Below are 12,477 nucleotides of genomic sequence, written 5' to 3' on the forward strand. Positions count from 1 at the left end.
CCAAACCAGACTGTGATGTTCCCCGTGAGGATGCTCTCGATAGTGCAGGTGTAGAAGTTCTGCAGTACCTTGGAGGGCAGTCTGAAGTCTCTTAGGTGTCTGAGGTGGTAAAGACGCTGACAAGCCTTCTTTGCCAGGGAGTTGGTATTGTGGGACCAGGACAGGTCCTGTGAGATGTGAACACCAAGGTACTTGAAACTATCTACTCTCTCCACCGTGGTTCCACTGATCCTCACAGGTTGGTAGTACTGCTCCAGCTTCTTGCTGCAATCCACGATCATCTCCTTTGTCTTACTGACGTTTAGGAGGAGATTATTTTCTTGGCACCAGTTTTCCAGGTGTTTAATCTCCTCCAGGTAGGCCCTCTCATCGTTGTCCAAGATCAGGCCCATGACAACTGTGTCGTCAGCAAACTTGACAATGATGGTGGAGCTGGAAGTGGCTGTGCAGTCGTAGGTGTACAGTGAGTAGAGCAGGGGGCTTAGGACACAACCCTGAGGAGCTCCAGTGCTGAGGGTGAGGGTGGATGAGGCACAGTTGCCCACCCGTACTGATTGTGGTCTGTCTGTTAGGAAGTTGGAGATCCAGTCGCACAGGGATGTATGCAGTCCTAGATCCTCCAACTTAGTAGTGAGTAGGGAGGGGATGATAGTGTTAAATGCTGAACTGTAGTCGACAAACAGCATTTTAACATAATTACCCCTCCCTTTGTCCAGGTGGGTCAGTGTGGTCAGTGTGGTGTCAGTGGGGTTACTCTAGTGGATTCAGCCTTTTCTCAAGGTCATATAAAATCTGTATTTAGAATTTCTTTCTAATTAATCCTGGCAGAACTGAAATGCAATGAGTAGATACTTTGGTTTAACCCTGGGAAATTTCCAGTTTTTCAGTGTCATGTCTTGTAGACTATACTTGATTCTAAAGTAATATTCCAATGGGTTCTGCCATCGTTAAAGAACTCATGATGCCAAGACAAGGTTAGTCAATAATCTAGTTTTGGTCAAAGCAAATATATGGTTTAGTACACTTTGGTACAGGTGCAAAATTGCTGTCCTGCCATCTAGTCATGCAATGTACTCTCGTTGTCATGATTAATCCCTCCCATCTTCTGTCTTCCGTATTTTTCCCTGTCTTGTGTACCTTAGTTCCATGCCGTAGTTTTGTGTTCTCCGACCCTTGTTTAATTTTCAACACCTGTCCCTAGTTTAGTTCATGCATTTAAACCCTGTCGTGATCCAGATGTGGTTGCTGTTCATTGCCCATGTTTCTTGACTTCGTGTGTACATATAATTTTGAATCATTGTGTTTAAGTTTGTACTCTGTGCCTTTGTGTTTCTTAGACACTAGTTTTCCTAATGTCTTGTTATAGCCTGATACTCCTGTTTGCCTTCGTTTATCCTAGCCCATGTTTTTAAATCATGTTTTCCTGTACTCTCCATGTTGGTAATATGACCCTGGACTATGACAATGACTCTGATTTTGAATTTGCCCATAATAAATCTCGCTCTGCTCCGCACATACGTCCGCCTCCTTACCGCTCACCGTTACACTTGTATTTATGAGTCCTAAAACATTACAAATTTAATTATTCGCGATGAGTATGTTGGACATAAGGTGACTAATATATTTGATCATTTAATTGAAGTGATAAAGGGTAACTTATGAACTACATAGTCTGATGCAATGCAGTGCAGGAAGAATCATGGTGCTTTACTGGTTGTATGAGAGTACTGAGTAGTACTGAGAAGATTTTCCCTCCTGGATGTCAAAGGGATTTTGCTTAATTAACTTCAAAATGGTCCCTCACATGCCCACTTTAAAAGGTTTCTAAAAATAAAGGTCTTTGGCTTTGTACACTGATGTTGATGTGCATGAGGAACTGATGGTCATGTAAATGATTATGGGACATGGGTACATGGGACTTTTTGTCAGGGGAGAGACTTAGTGTTGTGTATTTTTTCATTTATGTATTTATTTTCATATCTTATTTTATCTTATGTAAGTAATATATGTATGCAACTCTGGCTAAGAGTGTTTGCCAAACACTATAAATGTATTTTGTATAAGTGTGAATGTAAGTAATGTTTGTTAATGTTTGTACAAAAAATACACGCTACAGAAGGCAGGTTTGGAAACACTAGTAAAAAGCCATGACCTCTTGCAGGCAGTGGTTGCTGCTGAAAGTGAGCACTGGAAGTCTTCTATTGTGTCATACTAGTGCAGTGTTGACCTCTGTGTCAAATTAGTGCAGTGCTGTCTTCTACTCTGTCATACTGTAACGACCCCTCACCAGCCCCACACTCCTTCACATATTCGTACAGTGCTCATGTACCCTGCTTCCAGGTACTCTGAAAGGTGCTTATTGCTCATCTGTCCCTCATGATACTGGCATAGAATATCAGTAAATTCTGAAGGGCAGACATACAAAAACAGCCCACAAGAGCTTTGTGTTTAAATTAGAGTGATAAGGTTTCGATCTTCAAGGTTTCAAATTATTGTGAATATCATATATACAATGCTTCCCATCCCATTTTCTTCTCCACTTAGTCCATTTTTTAGGGCTTGAATTTCAAGAATGGTCCAAATTTCTTAAAAGTCAGTCCTCATTCCAAGTAAACTCTGCTCCCATCAATTGCCTCTGGTGTGGGGAACACATGCCCGTTTGTCAAAACCAGATGCCCTGGGAAAGTGGGCAATAAAGGTTGACAGTTACTTTGGTGCAGTTTCTCAGCTGAATTTGGAGCACAATAGTGGTACCAGGAGTGCTATATTACAACTTACTGACACTGGTTCCACAAAACCAGCTATCTGAGGGATTTTTTTATGTGGGGCTGGATGATATGGGAATCTGATATATTTATTATTTAGTTGGGTTATGGCTGCTAACCAAGCCTGTAAAATATTGGCTCTTCCATCAGCTAGTTGTTGGAGCCTATTGCAGAAAACAGAAAAATCACAGAATGTCACAGAAAATAGAAAAGCTGGAAATTTTATTTAAATGTTTTGAAAAAGTCAATTTTTAATGAAAAAAAGTAAAAAGAAAATGTAATGAGAAAAATTGGAAAACAACTGCACATCCCAGACCAGGATGTGATCTGTCAGATCCATTTTAGATGTTCGGATATAAAAGATCTGCTAGTTCTCTGGTGGACAAGCTCTTGTGGCTCCTGAAATGCCTCATGAGCCATCATGATTGCCCTTTAAGAAAAGAATCTCCCAGTCACAGAATACTTGCCTGCAGTATAAATTTCAAATTAAAGATATTTAATGATGAATTATCACAATCACAAACTTAGAGACTATAAGATATTGATGATGAATTAATGGGTAGTGTGGTCTGAGCGGTATTTCATATTAATTCATAAATTTTGCCTATAACCATCACGGTCATGTAAACTAGAGTTGAAAGACAGATCAATACTGAGGACTGTTTCTATGAATGTATATTACCAATAACAGTTGGGAGGGATACTGGTTGTTACTTTTGTGCCTTGGTTGTTGTGCTGAATTGTGTGTGTCTTTGTGTTTGTATGTGGAGATGAGGTAAAATGTATTGAAGTGCAGCTACTGTTTGTGAACTATGTTTTTAATTTTATCTATGTAATCTATATGTTCTCTACAGACTTGTTATGCTGGGCTATTTGCAATTCTTCCTTTAGCTTTTTGTCATAAAGGCAGGGCTTAAAACAGAGGCTCTTCATTTTTCAGCAGATTTGTTAAATGAGCCATTTCCATGGAAGTAGCCTCGACTCTCAACCACTGTCCAACAAGACCACTACATAAGTCAGATCTACCCTAATCTACAAACAAAATGGTCAGATCTTTATTTTGTTAACTGCTCTGAGCCAAACCGACACCATTGTGTTAAACAGCAAATCCCTTGGTATCTCAGAGGTCTCTGTCAAACTGCTTTCCGACCAGCAAGTAATAGTGTTACAACATGAATTCCCCCCACCCCCAATTTCTCCAGAAACTGCAGGATCCACCAGAACTAACTACATCATATGTAAAACAGCTAGCTCAACTTCCTGCAAAATAACATTCCTTCAAACTTGAGTAGTGTGCAGAATATGTTTGTGCACATTCTAGAGTCTTGTTCTCTGAAACAGTTGGCAGTGGCACTGAGTTGGACATCAATGTCAGTTCAGCCTCTATTTTAATGAAAACCTCTCTCAGACCTTAAGTGGACCTATCAGATGCCAGCTGGAACAGTGAGGTATGTCGACATTGGCAGGAAGAGTTAAGCTCTCTGTTTTCCATCCATTATTAATTGGAATTATTATTCATGTGGGTTAGATATTTTTGTTTCAGTCCACAATAATAACAACAACCTAACACTTTACTCTGTAACACTGAAATTTAAGATAAACCCTACAAATCCTTCTGTGGCCTGCCTCATGTTTTACCAAGTAAAACAATTCAATTTTATTTCATTGCAACCATAAAAAGTTACAAATTTTAATATTATTCAAGTCTGTGTTTGTAATATTCAGGACAATAATGGTGGCAAATTTTGAGCCAAGCTCTACACATAAGGCATTTCCCAGCTTTGATGAGCCCAGCATGAAAGCTAAATTGAGGAAGCAGTTGATGAGGTTGCTGGGAGTATTGTCTCTGCATTCAGGGTCTGTTAGATGTGAGAACTTGGATTGAAATAACACTCATGAAAGATGTGGAAGATGTCACATAAATACCTACATAAATATACACACACACTCACATACACATATAAACATATACTTTCACTCATATAATTATTTACATACTCATACACTCACACAATTATAAAATATTCACAATCTCTACTATACACATTCACGCCCATAAGTATACACATCTACACACTCTCTAATATACATATACACACAGTCTATCAAATATGTACATATATCCCCTCTGAGTCTGTCTGGGACTGTCTACTGTGACTTATTATGAGTCTCCTCACAGTAGCATTTACTTCAGCTGTAGTGCCATGTTTATTGACTGAAGAACACAAAAAACAATAGATTGTCTCTCAGCTCTGACTTCATACACTATCAGCCATATCATACACATTATAGTGACCAGTGTCAGTAAAAAAAAGGAAACTGACTGCATAGTTGTAGAAATGACAGCTTTATTTAATATTTAATTTAATATCATTTTGAGTTGATATGCAGTTGACTGCCAAGAACCTGCATTTCGCTGACCTACCACGATAACAAAAATAGATATCGAGCTTACTAAAATATTAGAAATTCATTAAAGATATGAACAAGTTAAAAAATTAAATAATAAATAATAATTGTCCTGAAACGACAAAGACTACAACTCTCAGCACGTTCATAGTTTTAATAATTATTTACATCTGCACCATTTAATGTTTACTCCATTATAAAAATTACTGCTCCTTAAACACATATACATAATGTCACGGAACGCTGGCCTCCCGCGAGTCACGTGGTTTGGCGCGCCACGTGCAGTAGGAGGGTCTTGTTTGTGTATTGGTAACCACGCCTGCACACACCTGCACCGGGTTAGTGCAGGTGGTCGGTTATTGTCGTCATTCACGTGTTTGTTCACATTGTCTATGATAACCGTATGTATCTTTATGTTCACTTCTTGGATTATGTTATCCGAGATCACTGTTTATGTTGTGTAAAACATATGTCCACGTCACGGAACTCTGTGCGTCCTGCTCCTCGCCCTGCGGCACTCGGGCAGCCTAACACACAATCTCATACACTCACATAATTAACAATTATATGCATATACTTCCATAATTAATACCTATAATAATTAATAGTAATTATTATTAATAATAATTAATACCGTTTTCTTTTCCTCAGTCTGGACAGAGCACTCTCCACCATTTCACTGCGAGTTATACTGTGTATGACTATGTATGTGACGAATAAACCAAACTTGAAACTTGAAACTTGAAACCTACAAAATTCTGATATACACATATACTGTGTGTGTGTGTGTGTGTGTGTGTGTATATATGTGTGTGTGTGTGTGTATGTGTGTGTGTGTGTGTGTATATATATACACACAAACATACTCTCTCATATCTATATATAGTAACGGCTCGAGTGCCTTAGGACGCACTGACTCCCTTGACAGTGACAGGCGTTTATTGACGTAGACGATGAACAAAAACACGGGCATTGACATTGTGAAAACTGACACAAACAAAGGCAATGTGAACAAGGTCAATGACCTACAGTGATGCACACACCGACAAGGGTTTAAATACATAAACACAGAACACTAACTAGGTGCAGCTGTGTGCAGACATGTAGGCGTGATTACAAACAAGAAACTCCCACTGCAGGCGGCGGGCCGTACCATGTGACAGTGAGAGGGGAGCGTTCCGTGACACCCATATATACTGTGTGTGTATGCATATATCAGAATTGGTAGGTGTTAATTATGCAAATATATGCATATAATTATTTAATATGTGTATAGTAGAGAGTGTGTATACTGTATGTGTATACATAAAAATTATACACATATACACGCAAAAGCACTTACCAAGAGTGGCGAAGGAAATTATCATTGTCATCCAATAACATTTTCTACATAGCCTGTTATATTTGGCATTGCCAGTACGAGAGTACTATTACAAATGTGTAGAAGAGTGCTCCTAAATTAGTAAAGAAACAAATTCTACAACTCAACTTGACTAGATATTCTAGATTCACATTGATGTGTATGTGCAGAATGTCATATCATGGTCTACTGGGCCTCTGGTTTGGCATGTGGGTGTGTGGAGAGAGGGACTTCTTCTTGCAATAGCGCCAGGGTAGGAACTCCAGTGCAGAGAGAGTGACCATGTTGATTGCTCTCTGCCACGCCTTCAACCCAAGCAAGATAAACTGGAAGTACCTGTAGTTCTCGCTCTCTGATTTAGACTAATCCACAAACACCAGCCTATTATTGTAAAGCTGAGTCACTTACAGGACCCTTCATTAGCACTTGGATTCTAATGCAAGAATTCTGTGTCTGCTACAACTCACAGACCAGCAACAATTAAGTGAGTTAATAACATAGAACAGATAAAAATCATAGCATAGATATTCACGCTGTTGAGATTCTATGATACTACGCAGTGATTATGTTCTGATAATGATGTACATTGATGAAATAGTATGCATGGAGTAAGATTGTATGCCCTGATGATGTAGTATACATAGAACCATCAGGTATGCTAAAACACACTAGCACCGAGGACCTAGATTAAAACAGAAAGTGCTGTTGTTATGCTTGCAGAACAAATATAATATTACTCTATACATTAAATGCATGAACAGCCATTTCAAAAAAGTCATGTGTCACGATTGGCCTATCCCTACCATCCTGTCATCATGGTTACCCTTTTGTACTCTTTTTTTGATTGTTCAGTCTCATCGCTGCTCATTGTTTTCCATGACTTGTTTGTGATCTCTGGTGTTAGTTGTTTATGTCGGTGTTTGTGTTCATACCCTTGACTGTGTTATTTGTATTGATATATCCTGTTCCCCTTTTCTGTTGCCATGTGGGTTTTTTTTTGTTTGCTATGTATGCTCAGACCTTCCATGTTGGCTCCTTGTCCCTGGGCTGTGATTATGACCATGATTCTGGATTTTCCCTTAATAAATCTCTCTCCTCTCAGCATTTCATCTTCCTCATATGTGCTCCATGTTACTTGATGTTTAAATGGCATAGGAGGTAAAGTTATGTCTATGGGTAATAGGTTGCTCAAGGCAGCTTTACATGGTCATGTTATAAATTCACATGTCCTCTCCAGCTGAAAGTTGTGAGATGGTCTGAAGAGTCTTACAGAGGTCAGAGGTCAGATTAATGCCAAGTATGACTAATCTTTAGTATTTACATCTTTAGTAATACATGGATGTGTGTTTTAATTATATATTTTGTGATTACATGATCGAAATGGAATTGTTTTTAGTTTGCTTCTTTTCCATCCTGCTTCTTTTTTCTAAGCGAGTTTCCACTGGGATCACTAAATTTGTCTAAAATCATGACACTTGTGACTTCTCATTTCAATACCACTTAAAAGTATGACGTGAGTGCAATTTAAAGGGCTCTGGGCACATAATGTATGACTCCTTTGTGCCATAAGGGACCTGTCAATTAAAGATTGACTAAAACACTGGTTAATAAACTTATTATTTTCCATATATTATATATATATATATATATATATATATATATATATATATATATATATATATATATATATATATATATATATATATATATATATATATATATATCAATCAATAACTGCCAATAAAAACAGAGTCTACTTTACTATTTCATTACAAAAAAAACAGAGTTTACTGGATCATATTTGCGTCCATGTTCTTTTTCAGGTATTTGACTTTATGAGGAAAAGAAACATCTCATGGTGTACTAGGCACCCAGCCAGATGGACACACACACACACACACACACACACACACACACTCCCACTCCCTTCGCCCGTTGCAGTCACCAAAAACCGAACACCTGTGAACCTCGTTACCTCAAATTTTTGTCTACAGGAGTCAAAATGTGATTTTTATGAAATATTTTAAGTTGAACTACCTAATGGAGGATACAAAGTAACAGAAACGTTTTAACGTGGTTTTCCCAGCACTTTACTGATGTATTTTCTGTTAAGAATGCTATTTATATAAGTTGAAGACATCCCTCTTCCCCCAAAAAAGAAACCGAAAAATAGACATAATGTATTGATAATGTTTTATGAGGTTAAACATCAGAAGGTTTAAAAAGGTTAAACATCATAAAAAGCAGAGGTGTCTGCTTTCTGTCTCTCACTGACTGTGACTGCTTCTGGAACTAACGTGTACATTTTACAAGTTAGTAGCTAGGCTCGCTAACTTCGTTGACAGCAGAGACATTGACTTAAATTAACTATTTAAAAGTTATTACTTGCTCGAACTGAATGAAATTTCTTCTTTTACTTGTATATTTTTAAAAAGACCACAGATGTAGCTAATCGCAAGATAGCTAATGCTAACTAACGGTACTAAACATATTTAACGTTACTGTTTAACACAGTTCAGGCTCACTTGTATTCTGAATGAAATGTGTTAGACGTTATATGCACTATTTTTGCTTTCTTTCTCTGTTTCCTCTGCTTTCATTTCTGAAATCCTGATTTGGTTTATTTTAGTCGGATAGTTAGGTCTATCATCACACGATGTCTGATGCTTGTTAGTGTACGGATCATGGTTCCCCCCTCTAGCGTTCGCGTATCCAGGGCGACGGCTTCCACGTGTATTTTGTTTTGGTTTTGGTTTTGTTCCTGGTTCCCGCCCCTCGTCCCGTGTTTCATTCTCCTCCCCCATATTCACCACCCAGGTGTTCCGTGTTTCTCTGTGATTTCCTTGTTTCGCTGTGATTCCCGCCCCGCCTTTTAGTAGGCATTCTGGGTTTGTGTTTTGTGTTTGCTTACCATCCTGTTGATTTACATAATATTGATTTGTAATTGTAGGGCGAGCTAGCAAGAAAAACCTTACACCTACACCTTTTGCTGTTATCATTGGGAAACTTCACAAATAGCTGTGCAACTAGTTACACAACACACATAATGAAGACTTTGTGAATGTGGAAAAAACAACCAATAGCCATGTTTCCTGACTGCCTGGTAATATTCCAGCCCAGATGATGTTAACTTTGGCTTTATTATGCAACACTTCAAAGTTTCCTGTTTGGAAGGTAAGCATCTAATGATGCTTATGTTTCAGTTCATAAGATCACAAAAGTAGCTGAGAGATGAGTATGTAATGTGAAATATAAACCACGATGCAAGTGCAAGTAGTTTGATAGGGAGATATCCATGAATTGTAGTCTTTACAACAGTTCAGGGTCGGTTACCCATAGTCAGGTCAACACCTGTTTCAATGAGACAGGAAACACACAGAGATACACGCAGTGCAAACTGTTTAGCATAATCAACATAGAATTCCTATTTAAATGTAACATTTACTATCATTACTACAATTTAATCTGTCCACCACCCAAGAAGGCCTTGATATACAAATATATCAGGGTGTGAGTGTTTGCTTGAGTTTTTGGATAGATTAGGTAACATCCATGATGAAGGGAAATAAGGAACATGCAATGGTTGATTGTTGGAACAGTGCAACACTTAAATTAACTTATTCAAATGTAACTTACATTTCATGTTAAATATTACAATTTTAATTTTCAGTTAGCTGTTTCAAAATTAAAAATAAAAATTGTTCATGCAATAATTTTGTGTTTTGTGTACTTTTGTACACCTCACACAAAAGGGTGTTTAGATCTAATATCCCAAAGTTAATATCACATTTCGTATACATGTCTTTTCCCTGAGCCTTTACTTGTTTCATAAATCAGACAAGAAAAGAGACACTGCAGGCTTGGACTTGGTGGTTTAAAACTGACAGAAAACTGTATTTGGTCATTGAAACACATAGGCTTATGTACAAGTTATGTACAAGGGGGAAAAAAAAAAAAATTCAAAATGTAATGGCTTGAATTGAACTAAAAATGTACATTTTATTGGGGGGTTTTCATACAAAAATACAAATGTCAATCTGTATGTTGATTGGCAATCTCCCTCATAAGGCCTGCATCTGAGAAATATCATGCAAATTTAATGAGACAATAGCTTTCTCCGTGTGTCAGTCTCAAACATGATGTGGACTACAGAATGGGATAAAAGAAAAGAGGACAGCAGCACGCCCCTTTTCATACAATAAAAGATCCATTCTCATGACCATATTAGACCCAAGAATTTCCACTAATGCTCCTCAGTCACAATGTTCCTCCTCGGTTATTTAGCTTTATCATCCGTCTTCTGACCTGCTTTCTTCTGTTTTTGCTGCATAATTTCTGCATCCCTGTAAAGCAAACAGAGATGTTAGATAATTAGTACACAATTTATTAGCTATGATTAAAAGATAAAAGATGATTTACATGGCATAGGGCTTCACCTCTGCTTGCGAGCAGCAGCAGAGAGGCCATCATCTTTTCTGCCCTTGCTGTGCTCAGTCTGCTTCTTAGCATTCTTCTGCCGGGCAAGTTCACGTTGGTTTCCCCCTGTTCATTAAGGAGATTTCATCCACCACTTGCCAATTACTGTTTCTAATTAAACTACTACTACTTTAAAAAAAATTATACAGCAAAATTTAAAGACCTTTATATTAAATAAATAAATAAAATAGATTAAATAAACAATTGAAAAAACAATACTACTACTACTACTACTAATCTTGAAATGATGCAATATACATAAAATGTAAATAAAACACTCAACCCGACAGGCCAGCCTAAATATGTAAGTTTTTAATCTAGATTTAAACAAACACTTAGAACAAACATTTAAACAAACATAGACCAAAGATTCCTCATATGGTCTTAAAAATTACTCCAAATGTTTAGAATAGTTATAAGAAAAGCCCATCATGCTTATTTGAATTCTAACATGAGCAGGGCAAGCAACTAGATGAAAACAGAAGTAAATTGTATTATTTATTTTAGTTTAGCTATCTATGTGGCTAAAAGCTTACTCGATAAAGTAAACATTCTCTAAATGATCAGGTGACAATTTCATCCTCCTCGGTAGGTTTGCTGCAGTTCGTTCCAATTGATCAAATATCCGTAGAGGAATTGTACTCCTTAGAACAGCGAGCGGTCATGTTAGGGTGAAACAGAACTGTGCTAAACATATTTTATAGAAGCCGACGTGGCAACGCAAGCGCGCATGAGCTCTTTAAAAACAAAGCAAATAGCAAAGTACAAGATAGCATGTATCAAAACTACCATGCGTATCAATAAGCATTAATGACGTTTCCTCTCTGCTGTCGAATAAACTAGTATCTTAGTTTCATTATTTCTCGCTAACTTCGCTAGTACTCCGACAATTATCTTAGCTAGCTAGCCAGCTACAGGCAGTTACGCAAAAATAATCAGCTACCAAGCTAGGTAGCCAGCTACATTTCATTAGCTAATCACATTACCAAAAGTATTAGCTATTATGAATACGCCAGTTTTAGCTAAATACATTTCTTATCTATATAGGTTAACAATTAATGTATAATTAGTTAGACACCTAGCGAGCATTAGCTAGCTAACGTAAGATGGGCAACGTTAGCTAGACAGCTAGCTTCCTAACTAGCTACGCAGTTAGCTAGCTAGTTGTCTTAAGCTTGCACATTCAGTAAAACTTCCAGCTATATATTTTACCTAATATAAGTACCGAAACGATGCGTATTAGAATATCATATGGCGGCATCGTGTGAATACAATCAATAGTAGAATAACCTACTCGTCATGGTTTTTGGTGTCTAAAGCCCCAACAAAGCTCAGCCCAACCGTTAGCTAGTCGACCTAATAGCTTTCCAAGGCGACTCGACGTGGGTGTTTTGTCCCGCCTCTATAGCCTGTATATCTAAAATTATCCAATCATTTTGTGTGTAAGATTAACGCACTGTGCAACCT

General features: G+C 37.7%; 1 protein-coding gene across 3 annotated transcripts; it reads right to left on the bottom strand.

Annotated features, from left to right (window-relative positions):
- Positions 1-10,399: 10,399 nt before the first annotated feature.
- Positions 10,400-12,396, bottom strand: LOC113569817 (small EDRK-rich factor 2-like). 3 transcript variants are annotated; one of them, XM_026997865.2, is made up of 3 exons: positions 12,305-12,396; positions 10,971-11,076; positions 10,400-10,877 (listed from the first exon to the last, which is right to left on the bottom strand). In XM_026997865.2, the coding sequence occupies exons 1-3, from the start codon at positions 12,309-12,311 to the stop codon at positions 10,811-10,813; spliced, it is 180 nt and encodes a 59-aa protein (XP_026853666.1). In that variant the 5' UTR covers positions 12,312-12,396; the 3' UTR covers positions 10,400-10,810. The 3 variants fall into 3 exon arrangements, with proteins under 3 accessions (XP_026853666.1, XP_026853664.1, XP_026853665.1); XM_026997863.2 differs by having other exon boundaries at positions 12,223-12,305; XM_026997864.2 differs by lacking the exon at positions 12,305-12,396 and adding an exon at positions 11,547-12,045.
- Positions 12,397-12,477: the final 81 nt, after the last annotated feature.

This window comes from Electrophorus electricus, chromosome 1 (genome assembly GCF_013358815.1).
Source record: "Electrophorus electricus isolate fEleEle1 chromosome 1, fEleEle1.pri, whole genome shotgun sequence".
NCBI lineage: Eukaryota > Metazoa > Chordata > Actinopteri > Gymnotiformes > Gymnotidae > Electrophorus > Electrophorus electricus.